At 38.7% G+C, this 20,721-nt stretch overlaps 1 protein-coding gene across 3 annotated transcripts in view; it reads right to left on the bottom strand.

Moving 5' to 3' along the window:
• Window positions 1-11,989: 11,989 nt before the first annotated feature.
• Window positions 11,990-20,721, bottom strand: part of C1H11orf54 (chromosome 1 C11orf54 homolog) — a 31,331-nt gene continuing 22,599 nt past the window's right edge. For all 3 annotated transcript variants that reach the window (XM_066248438.1, XM_066248445.1, XM_066248429.1), the window contains exons 4-9: window positions 19,982-20,055; window positions 19,700-19,801; window positions 18,387-18,563; window positions 16,732-16,881; window positions 14,866-14,982; window positions 11,990-13,543 (exon numbers count right to left, since the gene is read on the bottom strand). In XM_066248438.1, the coding sequence (XP_066104535.1) occupies window positions 13,370-13,543; window positions 14,866-14,982; window positions 16,732-16,881; window positions 18,387-18,563; window positions 19,700-19,801; window positions 19,982-20,055 (794 nt within the window). In that variant the 3' untranslated portion in view covers window positions 11,990-13,369. The remainder of the gene's footprint in view (window positions 13,544-14,865; window positions 14,983-16,731; window positions 16,882-18,386; window positions 18,564-19,699; window positions 19,802-19,981; window positions 20,056-20,721) is intronic.

Here is a 20,721-nt window from a genome sequence, read left to right on the forward strand (position 1 = left end):
TCTAGCCTGACCAGTGGATAGACTAGAGCATTGACCTAGGATGCTGAGATCCGAGGTTCAAAACCCTGAGGTCTCTGGCTTGAGCGCAGGCTCACCAGCTTGAGCTCAGGGTTGCTGGCTTGAGTGAAGAATCATCAACAGGATCACATGGTCACTGGCTTGAGCCCAAAGTCACTGGCTTGGGCAAGGGGTCACTGACTTGGCTGGTGCCTCCTGGTCAAGGCACATATGAAAAGCAATCAGTGAAAAACTAAAATGCTATAACTACAAGTTGATGCTTCTCATCTCTCTCCCTTTCTCTCTCTCTCTCTTGAAAAGGAAGAAAGAATGGAAGAAAGAAAGAAAGAAAGAAAGAAAGAAAGAAAGAAAGAAAGAAAGAAAGAAACCTAACCAAGTCAAAGAATAAAAGGGAAATATTTAATTTAAAAATAATGGAGCATTGAGAGGAATGGTGGAGTGAGAGATCTCCTGAACTCTCCCATTAAAATTTCAACAAACTGAACATATATAATTCAATAAAGGAACCCCAGTGGGGTGCACAGGCATGTCTGAAACATCTACACATTGAAGCAACTAAAGGTGGGCAGGGAGCAGTGGGCGGGGTGGGGTGGGCAAAAGATAGGGACGCAGCCCTGCAGCAGAGCATGTGAGGTGGGGCTCCAGAGAAAGGAGAAACCCAGTTGTGTCTGTGTTTCCTCCTGCCAGGAGGAGCAGAGACTTAGTGGAGTGGACTCTCAGGAATGAAAACTAAAGCAGGGGACACAACTCTGGGACACTACTGGTTTTCCCAAGGTCCGCCTGTGGCCTGCATTTTAGACAAATGGAGACACAAATTGCCACAATCCCCCAGCCTGCCTTCCCTTTGTCCTTGGTGTCGGGGTGCCGGGTACATCAGTGGCATCTCCAAGAACTAGTTTCACAGAACCACTGTTTCCCCTGAGCAAAGGGGGCACCCTGTGTCTGGTCCCTGGTCCATCCAGGCTCAGGGGAGAACATGCAGAGGCCTGAGGCCACCATTACCAGGAGGAAGAACAAAGAAGGTGACCAGGTCCCCCCAGCCCAGCCCACCCCCAACAGTGCAGTGGCTGGCAGCCAGCATTGTGGTGCGGGTCAGCCTGGGGATTCACAGAGTTAAAACTTGCAATCTAGCACCACCTATTGGTAAATAATAGAAAAACCTCTTGGAAGTAAACTACTAAGAAAGAGCCATTCACAAATGCCTGGACAGAAGAGTCCATTGAATACCATGAATAAGAAAGAAAGACACACAGCTCAAAAAGAAAATGAAAAATCTCTGGAATGCAATTTTAAACACAAGGAAACTTGGGATGTAAGTGACAGAATTCAAAATTGAAGTTCTGAAAAAGAATAAGATGTGAGAAAACACTGATAGGCAATTTAATGCACTCAGAAAATAAATTGAACAAAACAAGTACTTTACTAAAGAGATTAAAACTTAAAAAAAATAAAACAGGAATTCTAGAGATGAAGAACTCAATAAATGAGATGCAGAATGAATTAATGAGCATAGTTAATAGAGCTAGCCGGATAGAACAATGAATAAGTGATATCAATGATAGGCATCTAGAAATGATGCAGAGGAAAGAAGAGACTTAAGAATAAAAAAAAAAAGGTAGAGCTCTACAAGAATTATCTGACTCCATCAGAAAGAGCAGTATAGCCTGACCAGGCAGTGGTGCAGTGGATAGAGCATCAGACTGGGATGTGGAGGACCCAGGTTTGAAACCCTGAGGTCGCTGGCTTGAGTGTGGGCCATCCAGCTTGAGCACGGGCTCACCAGCAAGCATGGGTCACTGGCTTGAGCGTGAGATCATAGAGCGTGACCCCATGGTTGCTAGCTTGAGCCCAAAGGTCTCTAGCTTGAAGCCCAAAGTCGCTGATTTGATTGAGCCCAAGGTTGCTGGCTTGAGCAAGGGGTCATTTGCCCTGCTTTAGCCCCCAGGTCAAGGCACATATGAGAAAGCAATCAATGAACAACTAAAGTGCCGCAATGAAGAACTGATGCTTCTCATCTCTCTTCCTTCCTGTCTGTCTGTCCCTATCTGTCTTTCTCTCTGACTCTGTCAAAAAAATTAAAAAAAAAAGAGAAGTATAAGAATAATAGAGATATCACGGGTCTACCATATCATGCTTTTTACTTAAAAAAAAAATTTACATTTCTTTTGAATGCTGATGAACAGGAGACACCAAATCTTTTTCGCCTGCAAACTACTACCTTCTTTATTACTAAGAACACTGTTCTGTCTTTTTTCCAAATAGCTCCAGATATATAGAAAATATTTATATAGGCGGATGGGGATCCTCAAACCCCTCAGCGAGATCTGAGAATGGCTTTTAAGATACCTAGAGGCAGAAAAAGCCCAATGGAGATCAGGGGAACTACCAGCTTTTAGGATACACCCTTAAAGGCTCCAATGCCCCAAAGGGGTCTCATAGGATGCCATCTGGGTCCTGCTTCAATAGTGGAAAGGAAGGTCATTGAGCTAAAGCCTGCCAGGCTTACACGCCTCTGCTGTGAGGAAACAGGGACACTGGAAGGTGGGCTTCCCCCTCGCTCCTCTAAGGGAGGGTTCAGTCTCTTCCAGCCCTGCTCCAGCCACCTATGACCTAACCTTGCCCAGAAAGCTGGGGTTTGCCACTGAAGGCTGAAGTTGCCCAGGGCCGTCAGCCCCATCTACGACACGATGGACGAGCCTAGGGTATTTCTTCCAAGAAGCAGGTAAACTGATCTCATTCGCACAAGGGCCACTTAACTATGTTTTGCCTGAATAGTCAGGTTTTTTATTCTTCCCTCAAAGATCTCTGTTGTGGGTGTTGATAGTCCTATTTTCTGCTGCTTTGCTTAATATATAGTGTTTCCTTTATCCCTCCTACCTCAATGCCCCACTCATATTTCAGGCTGGGACCCACTCCTAATTTAGAGCTCTCTTTCCTCCTTTTGCCAACTTCTGTTATGAATTTACCTTTGCCACCCAGCTTAGTGTATCCCAAGGTTCTCTTTACCAGGCCACAGTCACAGAGCTCCAGGGAAAAGCAACCTGGTCTCAACTCTCCAGGCAGAGGAGAACAGAAGCTCCATATCCATGCATGCTGCAAATGGCTTTTTCCAGTCTACCTGAATCATTACCAGCTAGAAGCAGCGGTCATTGGGACTTGGACATGAGCTGCAAAGTATAGAATGGTGACAACAATTCCAGTGCCATGTGGACTTTTCCTGTGGGGAACTTTCCTGGACTCCTGCTCCCTGTGACAGCTCCTAACAGACTGAACTGTGGTTGGGTTGCATTTTTCAGGGATTTGGCATGGTGATGGGGCCAACTTGGACTTGGGGAACATGTTAAGGACACTACTCTTTTAGGGATTCTTGCTGTATTGGCCAAGAGTTTGCTTAAAGGCTTTTAATCACTGTAAAAAAAATAGAGGACTGGATGAAGAAGATGGGGCACATATACACCATGGTATATTATTCAGCTAGGAGAAATGGTGACATCGGATCACTTATAGCGGAATGGTGGAGTCTTGGTAGCATTGTGCGGGGTGAAATAAGCGAATCAGAAAAAAACAGGAACTGCAGGATTCCATACATTGGTGGGACAGGAGTGTGGTGGCTATGGGAGGTGGGGGGAGGGAAGGAGGGAGAGGGGGAGGGGGAGGGGTACAGAGAGAACTGGATGGAGGGTGGCGGAGGATGATCTCTCTTCGGGTGATGGGTATGCAACAGAACTAAATGACAAGATAACCTGGAAATGTTTTCTTTGAATATATGTATCCTGATTTATTGATGTCACCCCATTAAAATAAAAATTTATTTATAAAAAAAAAGAATAATAGAGATATCAGAAGAAGAGAGGGAGAAGGGAACAGAGAGTCTATTCAAATAAATAATTGATAAGAACTTCCCAAACCTATGGAAAGAGCTAGATCCTTGAATCCAAGAAGCAAACAGAACACTTACCTCAACCTAAAGAGGGCCTTCTTCAAGGCACATTGAATTAAAACTGTAAAAAATTAGTGACAAAGAATCCTCAAGGCAGTGAAGACAAGAAGAAAGTAACATATAAAAGAAAGCCCATCAGGTATCATTAGACTTCTCAGCAGAAACGCTACAAGCCAGGCCCTGGCTGGTTGGCTCAGTGGTAGAGCGTCGGCCTGGCGTGCAGGAGTCCCGGGTTTGATTCTCGGCCAGGGCACACAGGAGAAGCGCCCATCTGCTTCTCCACCCCTCCCCCTCTCCTTCCTCTCTGTCTCTCTCTTCCCCTCCCGCAGCCAAGGCTCCATTGGAGCAAAGTTGGCCTGGGCACTGAGGATGGCTATGTGGCCTCTGCCTCAGGCACTAGAATGGCTCTGGTTGTAACAGAGCAACGCCCCAAATGGGCAGAGCATCTCCTCCTGGTGGGCGTGCCGGGTGGATCCCGGTTGGGCGCATGTGGGAGTCTGTCTTGACTGCTTCCCCGTTTCCAACTTCAGAAAAATACAAAAAAAAATTAAAAAAAATAGGAGAAATGCTACAAGCCAGAAGAGAGTGAACCCAAACATTCAAAATACTGGAAGATAGGAATTACCAACCAAGAATAATATATCCATCAAAGTTATCCATTAAATGTGAAGAGGAAATAAAGACTTCCAGACATACAAAAGCTGAGGGAATTCATCACCAGAAAACCCCCATTGCATGAAATATTCAAAGGGGTTATTCTGCCTGATATAAAGAACAATATATCACAAAACTACAAAAGCAAGCTCCAACAAACTTACAACACAAAGAGGGATAGTTTGTGACAATAAAACATAAAAGGCGAGGGAGTTAAGGTATGAATTAGCAAAGAAGGATTGGGGAAAGAAACATTCATAAGACAAAGGACTGTTGTATATATAAAACTTCCTTTTTCAATAACCTAATGGTAAAAACCGCCCCCCCCCCCACAAACTCTGAAATATATAGCTTAAAAAAAGAAGAAACAGGAAAGAAGTATGGAATACCATCAAACAAAACAACTGACAGAAACACAAGGGAAAAGAACCAATAGAGTCACAGAGCTACCAGAAAACAAAACATAAAATGGCTATAGGAAATCCTCATGCATCAATAATTACCCTAAATGTAAATGGAGTGAACTCACCAATAAAGAGGCACAGAGTTGAGATTGGATCAAAAAACCAAACCAAATCATATGCTTACTTCAGAAGATACATCTAACCTGTAAGGACAAAATCAGACTCAAAGTAAAAGGGTGGAAAACCATTCTCCAAGCAAATAATATCCAAAGAATAGCAGGTGTAGCTATTCTCATATCTGACAACGCTGACTTCAAGACAACAAAGGTAACAAGAGACAAAGATGGACATTTCCTAATGATAAAGAAGACACTACATCAAGAAGACATAACACTTAAAAATATATGCACACCAAAGCATGGGGCATTGGAATATATAAAACAACTACTAACAAAACTATAAGGAAAAACAGATAAAAACCCAATCATAGTTGGGGACATTAACACTCCCTTAATAGTCTAGATAGATAATCTAAACAGAATCAATAAAGAAATACTGTCCTTGAACAACACATTAGACAACATGGACATAATTGACATTTACAGAACCTTGCATCAGATTATACATTATTCTCCAGTGCACATTGAACATTCTCAAGGATAGACCATATGTTGGGTCACAAAACTAAACTCAACAGATTCAAAAGTACTGAATATAATACCAGGCATATTCTCTGACCATACTGCTCTGATATTAGAATTCACCTGAAAAAAAGGAAGTAAAGAAACCCACAAAAATGTGCTAATTAAATAACATACTACTAAAAAATGACTGGGTCAAAGGAGTAATAAAAGCAGAGATAAAAAGATATATATAGCCTGACCAGGTGGTGGCGCAGTGGATAGAACGTTGAACTGGGATGTGGAGGACCCAGGTTAAACCCTGAGGTCACCAGCTTGAGCGTGGGCTCATCTGGTTTGAGCAAAGCTTACTAGCTTGGACCCAAGGTCGCTGGCTCGAGCAAGGGATTACTCGGTCTGCTGAAGGCCTACGGTCAAGGCACATATGAAAAAGCAATCAATGAACAACTAAGGTGTCTCAATGAAAAACTGATGATTGATGCTTCTCATCTCTGTCCATTCTGTCTGTCCCTATCTATTCCTCTCTCTGACTCTCTCTCTGTCTCTGTAAAAAAACAAACAAACAAAAAGATATATACAGACAAATGAAAATGACAATACAACATATCAGAACATCTGGGATGCAGTGAAAGCCATAATAAGAGAGAAGTTTATATAATTACAGGCTTATATCAAGAAACAAGAGAGATCCCAGGTAAACAACATTACATCTTAAAGAACTAGAAAAAGAATAACAAAAGCAACCCAAAATCAGAAGAATGGACATAATAAAAATTAAAGTGGAACTTAATGAAATAGAGAACAAAAGCTATAGAAAAAATTAATACAACAAAGAGCTGGTTCTTTGAAAAATTAATAAAATTGACAACCCTCTGGTTAGACACTGAGGAAAAAAGAGAAATTACTCATGTAAACAAAATCCAAAATGAAAGAGGAGAAATTACCACAGACATCACAGATATACAAAGGATCATACTAGAATACTATCAAAGACTATTTGCCACAAAATTCAATAACCTAACCCTGGTCAGCAAACTGTGGTTTGCAATCCACATGCAGCTCTTTGGCCCCTTGAGTGTGGCTCTTCCACAAAATACCACCTTTCAGGCGCTACCTCAATAAGGAATGTACCTACCTATATAGTTTAAGTTTAAAAAATTTGGCTCTCAAAAGAAATTTCGCCTGACAAGACAGTGGCGCAGTGGATAGAGCGTTGGACTGGAGTGAGGAGGGCCCAGGTTCGAGACCCCGAGGTCGCCAGCTTGAGCACGGGCTCATCTGGTTTGAGCAAAGCTCACCAGCTTGGACCCAATGTCGCTGGCTTGAGCAAGGGGTTACTCGGTCTGCTGAAGGCCCACGGTCAAGGTACATATGAGAAAGCAATCAATGAACAACTAAGGTGTCGCAACGAAAAACTAATGATTGATGCTTCTCATCTCTCTCCGTTTCTGTCTGTCTATCCCTATCTATCCCTCTCTCTGACTCTCTCTCTCTGTTAAAAAAAAAAGAAAGAAAGAAAGAAAAAAAAATTCAATCATTGTACTGTTGATATTTGGCTGTTGACTAATGAGTTTGCCAACCACTGACCTAGAAGAAGTGGGTAACTTCCTAGAACTATATCATCTTCCTAGCCTGACTCATGAAATGGAAAACCTAAATAGACCAATAAACAGTGAGGAAATTGAAACAACTATCAAAAACCTCCCAAAATAATCAAAGTCCAGGACCAGATGGCTTCAGTAGTGAATTCTATCAAACATCCAAAGAAAATTTGGTACCTATCCTAAAAAAAAAACTCTTCCAAAAAATTGAAAAAGAGGCAATACTTCCTAACACATTTTATGAGGTCAGCATAACCCTGACTCAAACCTGGCAAGGACAACACAAAAAAAGAACTACAGATCAACATCTCTGATGAACACAGATACAAAAAATCCTAAACAAAATACTAGCAAATCAAATACAATATATTAAAAAAATTATATATTATGATCAAGTGTGGATTATTCCAAGAGCACAAGGATGGTTCAACATATGCAAATTGATGAATATAATATACCACATTAACAAAATAAAATAATAAAATAATGAATGTAATATACCACATTAACAAAATAAAATAATATGATCCTATCAATAGATGCAGAAAAGGCATTCAATAAGATACAATATACATTTCTGATGAAAACACTCAATAAAATGGATATAGAACGAAAGTACCTCAACATAATAAAGGCCATATATGACCAACCCTCAGCCAATATAATACTCAGTTGTGAAAAACTGAAAGCTTTCCCTCTAAAATCAAGAATAAGAATGCCCACTCTCACCATTCTTTTTTTTTTAAAGGTTTTTTTTATTTACTTTTTTTTTAGATTTTATTTATTCATTTTTATTAGAGAGAGAGGGGAGAGACAGAGAGAGAGAGAGGGAGAGATAGAGAGAGAACAGGGGGAGGAGCAAGAAGCATCAACTCTCATATGTGCCTTGACCAGGCAAGCCCAGGGGGGTTTTTTTGGTTTTTTTTTTTTTAATTTTTGCATTTTTCTGAAGCTGGAAACAGGGAGGCAGTCAGACAGACTCCCGCATGTGCCCGACCAGGACCCACCCAGCACGCCCACCAGGAGGCGATGCTCTGCTTATCTGGGGCGTTGCTCTGTTGCGACCAGAGCCAGTTTAGCGCCTGAGGCAGAGGCCACAAAGCCATCCTCAGCACCCGGGCCATCTTTGCTCCAATGGAGCCTTGGCTGCAGGAGGGGAAGAGAGAGACAGAGAGGAAGGAGAGGGGGAGGGGTGGAGAAGCAGATGGGCGCCTCTCCTGTGTGCCCTGGCCGGGAATTGAACCCGGGACCTCTGCACGCCAGGCCGACACTCTACCACTGAGCGAACCGGCCAGAGCCTAAGCCCAGGGTTTTGAACCGGCGACCTCAGCATTCCAGGTCGGCGCTTTATCCACTGCACCACCACAGGTCAGGCCCCACTCTCACCATTCTTATTCAACATAGTACTGGAAGTCTTAGCTAGAGCAATCATGCAAGAGAAAAAAATAAAAGGCATCCATATCAGGAAAGAAGAAGTAAAAGTATCACTTTTTGCAGATGACATGTTCTTGTATGTAGAAAACTCCAAAGACTTCACTGAAAAAAAAAAATTGTATTTAAAACAATAAACAAATACAGTCAAGTTGCAGGATACAAAACTAATATACAAAAATGTACTGCTTTCCTATATGCCAACAATGAAACCTCAGAAAAGGAAATGAAAGAAAATTCCTTTTACAATTGCAACAAAAAGAATAAAATACCTATGAATAAACTTAAGGATGTGAAGGACTTATATACTGAAAAATTACAAGCATTATTAAAATAGATTGAAAAAGACACAATGTAATGAAAAGATATTACATGTTCATGGATTGGAAGAATCAACACAGATAAAATGACCCTATTATCCAAAGTAATATACAAATTTAATATAATCCCCCTTAAAATCCCAATGTTATTTTTTTAAGGAAATAGAACAAAATATAATCAGGTTAGTTTGGAACCACAATAAACCCTGAATAGCCAAAGCAGTCAAGGGAAGAGAACAAGGCTGGAGGTATCATACTACCTGACTTCAAAATATACTACAGGGCCACAATAAGCAAAACAGCATGGTATTAGCAGAAAAACAGACACACAGACTAATGAAACAGAATAAAGAGCCCAGAAATAAAACCACATGTATATAGGAAAATAATTTTTGACAAAGGAGCCAAAAACACACAATGGAGAAAAATCCTTTTCAATAAATAGTGCTGGAGCCTGACAGGTGGTGACACAGTGGACAGAGCATCAGACTGGGACACAGAGGACCCAGGTTGGAATTTCCGAGGTTGCTAGCTTGAGTGTGAGCTCATCTGGTTTGAGCACGGGCTCACCAGCTTGAGCACAAGGTCACTGGCTTGAGCATGGGATCATAGACATGACCCCATGGTCACTGGATTGAAGCCCAAGGTTGCCGGCTTGAGCCCAAGGTCGCTGGCTTGAGCAAGGGGTCATCACTCTGCTGAAGCTCCCAGTTCAAGGCACATATAACAAAGCAATTACTGAACAACTAAGGTGCTGCAATGAAGAACTGATGCTTCTCATCTCTCTCTCTTCCTGCCTGTCCTTCTATCTGTCTCTCTCTCTTGCTAAAAAAAAAAAAAAATTGTGCTGGAAAATTGGAAAGCCACATGGAAACAAATGAAACTTGACTACAGTTTGTCCCCATGTACAAGAGTTAATTCAAAATGGACCAAAGACCTAAATATAAGATCTGAAACAATAAATTACATAGAGGAAAACATAGTTACTCAATTTATGGATGTTGGTCGTAGAGAACATGTTATGAATTTGACCCCAAAGGCAAGGGAAGTAAAGGCAAAAATAAATGAATGGGACTATATCAAACTAAAAAGCTTCTTCTGCACAGCCAAAGAAACCAACAACAGAACTAAAAGGAAGCCAATCAAATGGCAGATGATATGTGCAAACAACAGCTCTAGAAAGGGGTTAATATTCAAATATATAAAGAACTCATGGCTGACCGGGTGGTGGTGCAGTGGATAAAGCGTTGGACTGGGATGCGAAAGACCCAGGTTCGAGACCCCGAGGTCGCCAGCTTGAGCGAGGGCTCATCTGGTTTGAGCTGAAGCTCACCAGCTTGAGCCCAAGGTCGCTGGCTTGAGCAAGGGGTTACTCAGTCTGCTGAAGGCCCGTGATCAAGGCACGTATGAGAAAGCAATCAATGAACAACTAAGGTGTTGCAACATGCAAAGGAAAAACTAATGATTGATACTTCTCATTTCTCCATTCCATTTCCTGTCTGTCTGTCCCTGTCTATCCCTCTCTCTGTCTCTGTAAAAAAGAACTCATGAAACTCAATAACAAAATACAATCCAATTAAAAAATGGGAAAAGGACCTGAACACATACTCTTGTCTTGAAGACATACAAATGGCCAACAGATATATGAAAAGATGCTCATCTTCACTAGCTATTAAGAGAAATGCAAGTCAAAACTACAAGGAGATACCGCCTGACACCTGTTAGATTGTTATCATATCAACAAGAGAAGTAGTAACAAGTGTTGGAGAGGCTGTGGAGAAAAAGGAACCTTCATTCACTGCTGGTGGGAATGTAAACTGGTATAGCCACTATGGAAGACAGTATGGTAGTTCCTCAAAAAAATTAAGAATAGAATTACCACATGACCCAGCAAGGGCATCTACCTGAAAAACTTGAAAACATTTGTTTGCAAAGATGTGTACCCTCATGGTTCACTGCAGCATTATTCACAGTGGCCAGGACATGAAAACAACCAAACTGTCACTCGATAAGAGGACTGGATAAAGATGTGGTACATATATACAATGGAATACTACTGAGCCATAAGAAAAGATGAAATACTGCCATTTGTGACAACATGGATGGTCCTTGAGAATATTATGCTAAGCGAAATATCAGTTACAAAAACTAAGAACTTTATATGATTTCACTCATATGTGGGATATAAAACTGAGACTCATAACAAAGACAAAAATGAGGTGGTACCTAGAGGGAGGGGGGGTGGGAGGCTCAGAGGTAAAGGGGGCCAAACATACAGTTATAGAAAGTGGTTTGACCTTGGGTGATGGGTACACAACACAATGAATAGATCACATGCCATGGAGATGTACACCTGAAACTCATGTGTTCTTGTGGACCAATGTCATCCCATTACATTTAATTTCTAAATAAATAATAAATATACAAAAGAATAAAAATAGAGCATTAAATTAATTACTAAATCACCATACTTCTCTATTTTAAGAAATATATGAAAAATTATGTATAAAACTATATACTTCAACAAAGAAGATTCATGGTACTATGTCCTTGACTTTAGATTTAAGAGTTCAAAAGAAGGTAACAACAAACATCTGTGTGTTCACACTGATAGGAAGTAAAGTATTACTGATCTAGTTAGAGCTCCATTGTATTCTTCCTAGTTCACTTATTCCTCCCTCCTCCTAGAAATAACCAGGACTTATCATTTGCATGTGTTTCTTTATAAATCAGTCCCCTATTGTTGTGAAATAGAGCACTGCAAAAGTCACAGGTTTAAACAGCGATCACGCATAGGAAGCATATAGCATCTATCAGTCCTGGGGGTTGCTGACCCAAGATGAGTTTCTGTTCTTTCCCAGACACTCAGAGCTCACATTCCAGAGGGCAGGATAGGTGTGCAATACATATTTGTTCAACAGATGAATACCACCAATATTATTTTTGTCTGGAGGTAGAATATTAAAAAAAAAACATCATATTACGATTATATAACTTTTATTCATTTTTTTGCTACAAACTAGTACTCATTTAAAAATAATATTTAGTAATTTATACTCAAAAGACATTTTATAGCTAACATCCAAAAAAGGAAATCAAAAATATTTTTAAAAGATTTATTATGTGCTTGGTACTCAAGAGCTAAATCTGCTCTTTGTTGGCATTAGTAAGATTAGAGAGTTAATTTCTAGCTAATGATTATAGAAGAACACTGAGGAAATTTTCAACCATTATAATCAGTAAGAGTATAATTTTACATTTCATGAAGGACAGTAGTCATGTTTAGCAATAGCCTCACTTATAAATTAAAATATACTCACTTAAATGTTGTATTTTAATACTATTTCTTTTCCTTTCTCTTCTTGGAAGTAACCAACAGGCACAAACTGTTTCCAGTTGGCAATCCAAAGGAAGGAAGAATCGTGGCTAACCATCTAGTTCAGTGGTCGGGAAACTTTTTGGCTGAGAGAGCCATGAACGCCACATATTTTAAAATGTAATTCCATGAGAGCCATACAATGACCCGTGTATGTTACGCATTATCCAATAAAAATTTGGTGTTGTCCTGGAGGACAGCTGTGATTGGCTCCAGCCACCTGCAACCATGAAAATGAGCGGTAGGAAATGAATGGATTGTAATACATGAGAATGTTTTATATTTTTAACGTTATTATTTTTTTATTAAAGATTTGTCTGAGAGCCAGATGCAGCTATCAAAAGAGCCATATCTTGCTCGCGAGCCATAGGTTCCCGACCCCTGATCTAGTTGCTAATGTTTGTGAAAGGCAAATTGCAAACTCTGAGTATAGTTGAACTTCACCAAAAGTAAAGTTCATCTTTCTAACTACTTTATTTCATGAAAAAAGTATACTTTTACTTCTAAAATATATGTTTAAAATTCAGTACAAAGACTCAACAACTATCAAATTTCCAACACTGATCTTTTAAAATATCCAATTAGCAGTTTTGAGACTAATTTGAAAATTTTAATAATTTAAATAAATGTAAGTTATTACATATTTCATTTCTCCATATCCTTCCAGAAATTTAAGTTAGGTAAAAATAATCACATGATTCCAGCTCATGTTTATATTTAAGGTATAAATATAAAACTGATTTTTAGAATAAAAGAATAATAAAGAACTTCTCCATTATGTATTTTTTTTGTTCCCAATAAACTTTTTCAGATAGATTTATGAAGTAACACAGTATAATGTCAACATACCTTTCATTTCAAAGGCCAAAAATATAGAAGTTAAGTAGTGAGATAATTTCTATTAGATTTTATAGTTGTATCAATTAATTAGTTAATCAATTAACTTAGTTGATCATTTTTTTTTCTAAATGAATAGCAGTTGATTTAATCTCGCCCAAATGAATGGGTCTCTTTTGGTTGATCAATGCGATAGAGGAACTCTGCAGGTAAAAAGTAGCCAAGATATTCCACTATATCGGGGGTAGTGTCGTAATGGTAGTGTCCACCTTCTCCGTGATGACTAAAACAGTGAGTGTGCTCCAGTCGCAAATCGAACCCCTAGGACAACAAACAAGCTACTGTTAATATTCAAGTTATTTTGGAGAGAATTTCTTTAAGGGGGAAGGAGACCTTTTATATTGGTGCTATGGTAATTATTTTTTTTATAGTTTAAGTAGGTAATACATGCATATGATTCAAAATTCATAGAACATGGCCCTGGCTGGCTGGTTCAGTGGTAGAGCTTTGGCGTGGTGTGTGGATGCCCAGGGTTTGATTCCTAGTCAGGGCACACAGAAGCGACCATCTGCTTCTCCACACCTCCTCCTTCTCTCTTTCTTCCCTTCCCATAGCCATGGATTGATTGGTTCTAGCGCATCAGCCCTGGGTGCTGACTCCATGGAGCCTCTGCATCAGGCACTAAAAATAGCTCAGTTGCAAGCATGGCTCCAGGTGGGCAGAGCATGGGCCCCAGACAGGAGTTGCCAGGTGGATCCTGGTCGGGGCACATGAGGGAGTCTTTCTATTTTCCCTTCTCTCACTTGGAAAAGAAGAAAAAAAATTCAAAGAATGCAAAAGGATGTAAGGATATATTCAGTAAAATATCTTTCCACTGCTTGCCCTCATCCCTCACTTCCTTACTTTGTAGGCAGCTAATGTAAGCAGTTTCTTCCATATCCTTCCAGTGTTACTTTTATTTTTTTCACTCAAGTGGTAGTACTCTGTACATGCTGTGCTGAATACTGTTTTTTTTTTTCATTTAACAATATAGCTTTGAGATCTTTGTATATATCACATCATAAAAGACTTCCTTATTCTTTTTCACATATATGGTATTCTATTGTATGCATGTACCACTTTCCAACCAATATTTAGATTATTTCCAATTGTTCTGCAATTATAGCAAATCTGTCATGAATAACCTTTTAACTGATCATTTTACACACTTATGTAAATATTTAAGTATAAATTCCTAGACACAGAATCATTGGATCAAAAAATATCATTAGCTATTATTTTGGTAAATATTTGCTTTGAATTGGTCTATACTATAATATTTTTCCTAGTGTATAGTGTTAGACTATAATGAAAAGTATAATGAACAGCAAATAAAATGAATCCTGTTGTGATTCTACTATTTAATAACATGACTTTGGGGATTCTTTAAAATGCCTGAGCCTTCATTTTCTCAAAGGTCAAATCTGCTCTGCCTAATTCAGGGTTGTTAGCCACCTGCTCCCTTATCTTTCAAGATAATGCTAAAGACCATCTTAGTTCTTAAATAACAACACAGAAAGTGTATTATCCAAAGGAAAAAAATCGTAAACACTGAGCATCATCATTGTGGTAGAAGGCAATGTAGAAAACAGACACAGACTTACTGGGTCCTTGGACACAAAAACTGGCAGACAAATCAAAGGCGCCTTCATTTCATAAAAATGCAACCATTTATTCACCTCCTCATCAGAGTTCAGTGGGCAGGAAGAAAATTCTTTAGGCTACAATAAAAGATCATTAGACACGTAAACATATTGAATATTATTGAGAATTAAAATTTTATATTATGTTACAAAATTTAAGCCTTTTTATATATTCTGTTGACTAGTTTTAGCATCAAAAGGAGTTATACACCCTGGTTTTCAAAAGGATCACCAATCAATGTGTACACAATAAAATGTATGAAGGAATGAATCTACTACTATGTTTTTATTTTCATAGCCTCAGTTTTCCTGTAAGTATATCCTCATCCTAATCTTACATGTCATCCTATAGTACACAAGTCTTTATTATTAACTATATTACCATTAAGTATGTTAGATTTCTAGAACTTATTCATCTTATAACTGAAAATTTGTACCCTTTGACCAACATCTCTCTAATTTTCCCCTACCATTATTCCCAAACCCCTGACAACCACCATTCCACTCTGTTTCTCTAATTTAGACTTTTTTAGGTTCTACATGTAAGTGATATCATGTAATGTTGGTCTTCCTGTGTCTGGCTTATTTCACTTAGTGTAATGTCCTATAAGTTCATCCATGTTATTGCAAATGGCAGAATTTCTTTTTTAAGCCATATATCTATAATATATCATATGTTGTTTTCATAAGTTGGCTATTGTGAATAATGCTGTAGTGAACATAGGAAAGCAGATAACTCTTTGAGATACTGATTTCATTTCCTTTGGATATACACATACACACACAAATATATATACACGTATATACCCAGAAGTAGAATTGCTTTATCATATAGTATAGTATCATATAGTTCTATTTATTTGAATTTTTTGAGGGACCTCCATACTGTTTTCCATAATGGTTGTACAATCCCATAATCATCTGGCATTTACAAATATATGTTGTAAATAATTTGGAAAAATAAGTAGTTTCAGAAATGTATCTTTCTTTGCAGGATCAGCTGGTGGGCCATTTAAAAATAACAGGATAAAAAACCATTAGAACAATACATTTTCTAATGGCTTTACTGATAAAATAAAAAAGAAATTAAGCTGTAATCACTTTTTTTTGAAAGAGAGGAGGGAGAGAGAGCAAGCAGGCGCATGATAGAAGAATCAACTCGCTGCACCCATTGATTGCTTTTCGTACACGTCCTGACCAGGGATCCAACCTGTGACTGAGGTAGGGGGTGGGTTGAGCTGGCGCCCTTGGGATCCAGACGGCTCCCAGGATCCACTGTACCACTAGCCAGGGCAAGTTGTAATCACTTTTATACTTCATTCATTCATTGACTCATTTGCCTACCAAAAATTATAATAAACATACTGAATGCCCTGAGTCTGCTTTCATACAGTATTCCATTGTTAATGTCTTATACACTTACTATATTTAGCCCATAGATTGTCATTTTCATAGTGAGTTCTTTTTCCAAAACTACAATCATGCTAATAGCAATGTCTATGTACTAAGTATGGGATTCTGGCAATGAAAATAATAATCAGTTTCTCAGGCTTATACTCACATCTATCTTGATCTTAAAGATGCTGAAACGAAAGTTCTAATGTATTAACATAAAAAGGGACTAACCATATGTTATGGCATAATATGACTTACAGTATTGTTTGTCATTAAAAATTTTAAAGTAATACAGTCTAGTAAAGGGATTTATTCAGGGTGTTTTTACAGGTAGAATTTTCAATGTGCATTTTAAAAAGTCCTGAAGATCTCAAGTACATACACACACAGATACCCACAACTGTTCACATCCATGCCCCTACAGGTCCTTACCATAATGTGAGTCTTCACTTTTCCCTTTTGAATTACGAAAGTACCTCCCATCCCTATAGGCTTATCTCCATAATGTTTTTCAAGAGTCTGTCTCATACAAGTCACAAAATTAAGTGTTCCAGTTCTTCTTTTGGCTTTCACCTCAATGACCTAGGGAGGACATAAAGACACATACCATTGTTCTAAGGTGCAAACTTTTATATAAATAACTACCAAAGTGAAACATTCTACAATCTAATGCCATCAAGCAAATATTCATTTCTTTGTTTAGAACACCCAAATATGAGTTGAGGTATCTCAATCCTTTCTAAGTTTTAATAATGCATATTTTATATAAATATAAATGTAATAGGTCATTTAATAATAATTCTTATTCATGCTTTCTTGGACTAAGAGTTATAGCTAAATCCAACACTGAACTCTAAAAGATTCTTATCATTGTATGTCAAGGTCGTCAAAGGTTAAGAACACTCTGGCTGAAAGGGTATTGCTTATTACACATTATTCTTAACCTCAGTTTTTTGTGGGGTTTTTTTTTTTTTTTTTTGTATTTTTCCGAAGTTAGAAGCGAGGAGGCAGTCAGACAGACTCCCGCATGAGCCTAGCTGGGATCTACTTGGCATGCCCAACAGGGGGTGATGCTCTGCCCATCTGGGGCAGAGTTGCAGAGACATACTAAGGCAAAGTAACTTCCATTCACAGGAGCTTTGTGTTCACTTAGTTGCTTAGTTACGGCCGAAGCCATGCTAGCACCTGAGGCAGAAGCCATGGAACCATCCTCAGCACCCAGGCCAACTTTGCTCCAGTGGAGCCTTGGCTGTGGGAGGGGAAGAGAGAGACAGAGAGGAAGGAGAGGGGGAAGGGTGGAGAAGCATATGGGCACTTCTCCTGTGTGCCCTGGCTGGGAATTGAACCTGGGACTTCTACACGCCAGACTGACACTCTACCGCTGAACCAACCAGTCAGGGCTTAACTCAGTTTTAAATAAGAACTTCACTCTGCCTATAGTACTTTCTGAATCGTCCATAACTGAATTATTTACTTGCAAGGGAGGGGAAAATGATTACATTTTCTCACTTCTTTTATAATTCTGGACTTAGGTTACCTTAACTTTATTAGTTATTTTTACTCCACTACCTCATTTCTCAAAGTGTCTAAAGTAGTTATCTGTGTTTATAAAATCTAGTAAGTGTTCACAACTGCTAAAATGGAAATCATCTTTTTGTGTACCAATAGGAAGTAATCTGAGGCATTAATTAATCATTCTTGCTACAAGTTTTTTTGCTACCATCATTTCTATTTAGTTCAATTAATGTCTGATCAGTCACAAATAAACACATTGCAAGTATACTAATTATCAGTAGACATTAGCTATTATCAGCCACATGGTTCATCTATTTGACTATCTCATTCTCCATATGACTATCTGTTGCCTTTTAGTTCCTCAGAAAAGATTGTATTGCTTACTAAATATTATTCTTAACCAAATGAGACTTTTACTCTACCTGTAGTACTCTCTGAATCTTTCATAACTGGGTTAAACAGTGTTGACTTAGGCACCTTGTATTTTCTTTATAAAAACATATTTGTGCAATAAAAGTTCAAATTTTTAGCTGACAACTTTTGAAGAACAATGTTTTTATGGACAAAATCACCTTTCCAGGTTGGCCCTCACTGGCAAAGAGATTAGCCAGTAATGCGCACCCAAAATCATGGTATTTCTCACTGTATTTCTCCAGGAGGCACCCTCCACCTTCAGGGTTAATGCAGGCAAAGTAACTTCCATTCACAGGAGCTTTGTGTTCACTTTCTGTCTGAATAACTGGCATAAACTGAAAAGTAAATAAGGTAAAAGTAGTCAATCTTAGTATGTCTCTGCAAACGGTATCTTGAATGATGTGGCAGAATTTTATCCTATAGTTTAAGATTTTATTTCAAGATCTAATAAGAAAACATGAAATATGAACTATTTAATTTTATATTCAAATCAAATGTTAAAGATATACAAATATCAAAAAACTGAACACATTTTATAAAATGTTTACATATTATAGTGTTCCTATTACATTGTAACATTTCCTTTATTTAAAATGTCTAGGCTGACCAGGCGGTGGCGCAGTGGATAGAGCATTGGACTGGGACGCAGAGGACCCAGGTTTGAAACCCTAAGGTCACCGGCTTGAGCGCAGGGTCGCTGACTTGAGCATGGGATCATAGATGTTACCCATGGTCACTGGCTTGAGCCCAAGGTTGCTGGCTTGAGCAAGGGGTCTCTTGCTTTGCTGTAGCCCCCTAGTCAAGGCACATATGACAAACCAATCAATGAACAACTAAGATGCTGCAATGAAGAATTGATGTTTCTCATCTCTCTCCCTTCCTGTCTGTCTGTCCCTATCTGTCCCTCTCTCTGAATCTCTCTGTCTCTGTCAAAAAATAAACTAAACTAAACTGTCTAAATAAATTTTTTTCTTTCTTGTGTACTAGGCAAATTATAGTAATGATTCTGCAAAAGAACCTGTATGATTATTGACTAATGGTCACATCTGTACAAGTTATCAGAGAATGGGCAGACTGAAGAGGTCACTCACTCTTCTATTTATGAGACATGAAGAAACTGTGCTTTCCTACCAAAAGCAAAGAGTTATGGGGAAACTAGGAATCCCCCGATGTATAAGGATTAAAGTCTTTCACAGACCAGGTCCACAGCAGACCACAGCAGGACCTTGGATTCTTCTAAGACTGAGCGAATACCCTAAGAAAATCTGAAATTAGAGGTTAGTGCTCCATTGTAGTTGCACCAATTGGAGCATGTGCTATATAGTTCAAGTCTGTGTCAAACAGTAGCAAATCTGTACAGAGACACATGACGTCAATTGATTCAGTAAGATTTCTGATAGGGAAGTAAATGGAAAAAGGCAAACCAAATGTCTAATCAATAAAATAAAATATATATTATATATATACTGACCTCAGAATTGAACCCAAGAGTATGAAATGGGCCGGCCCCTGCTCCAAGAATAAAAGCTCCAGGAAGCTTAATTTCTTTGGCAATCTTATTTAGATCATAGACCTATACAAGAGGAAAACAATACTATTTAAATCATAATTTATACAAATTCCCTGCTTTGCTTTTATTACTGAGTCTATCAACACTTCTTTGCCACACTGGTCAATGATCTTCTAATACTAATAGAAATCAACCCAAATCATAAAATCTTCATGTGATTATGAAGAGTAAAAATACACTTACTTTTTTTTTATTTACAAGAGGCAATAAGTAAGGCACACCTCCTACTTCTGCAATTCTAGGTTTCCCACAGATGCCTAAAAAATAAAAACATCTTAAAATAGACAAACATCTAACATAAGTACTATAAAATGCCAGAAGACACTAATTTAATTTATTAAGAGTAGATAACTTTCCTATTCTCATAGTTTTACAAATAGTAGCAGCTGGATGATATAAATAGCTAGGACCCTGTCCTATTCTACATGTGACTCTAATATTGTCATAACCAATTATGACTTAATATAGCTGGTAGCATAAAGGTAATGCAAAGTTGATTATAGGGCAGGGGTCAGGAACCTTTTTGGCTGAGAGAGCCATGAACGCCACATATTTTAAAATGTAATTCTGTGAGCTCCATACAACGACCCATGTATGTTATGCATTATCCAATAAAAACTTGGTGTTGTCCCGGAGGACAGCTATGATTGGCTCCAGCCACCCTCAACCATGAACATGAGGGGTAGGAAATGAATGGATTGTAATGCATGAGAATGTTTTATATTTTTAATGTTATTATATTTTTTATTAAAGATTTGTCTGCGAGCCAGATGCAGCCATCAAAAGAGCCGCATCTGGCTCGTGAGCCATAGGTTCCTGATCCCTGTTACAGGGCAAGGGCTAGAATTGGGGCCAAAGCTTATACTGGATGAAGTTTCTAAAATTTAATTTCCAGCCTGTAATTACTTATTTCTTTATGAACC

Source organism: Saccopteryx bilineata, chromosome 1, assembly GCF_036850765.1.
Source record: "Saccopteryx bilineata isolate mSacBil1 chromosome 1, mSacBil1_pri_phased_curated, whole genome shotgun sequence".
NCBI classification, from domain to species: Eukaryota; Metazoa; Chordata; class Mammalia; order Chiroptera; family Emballonuridae; genus Saccopteryx; species Saccopteryx bilineata.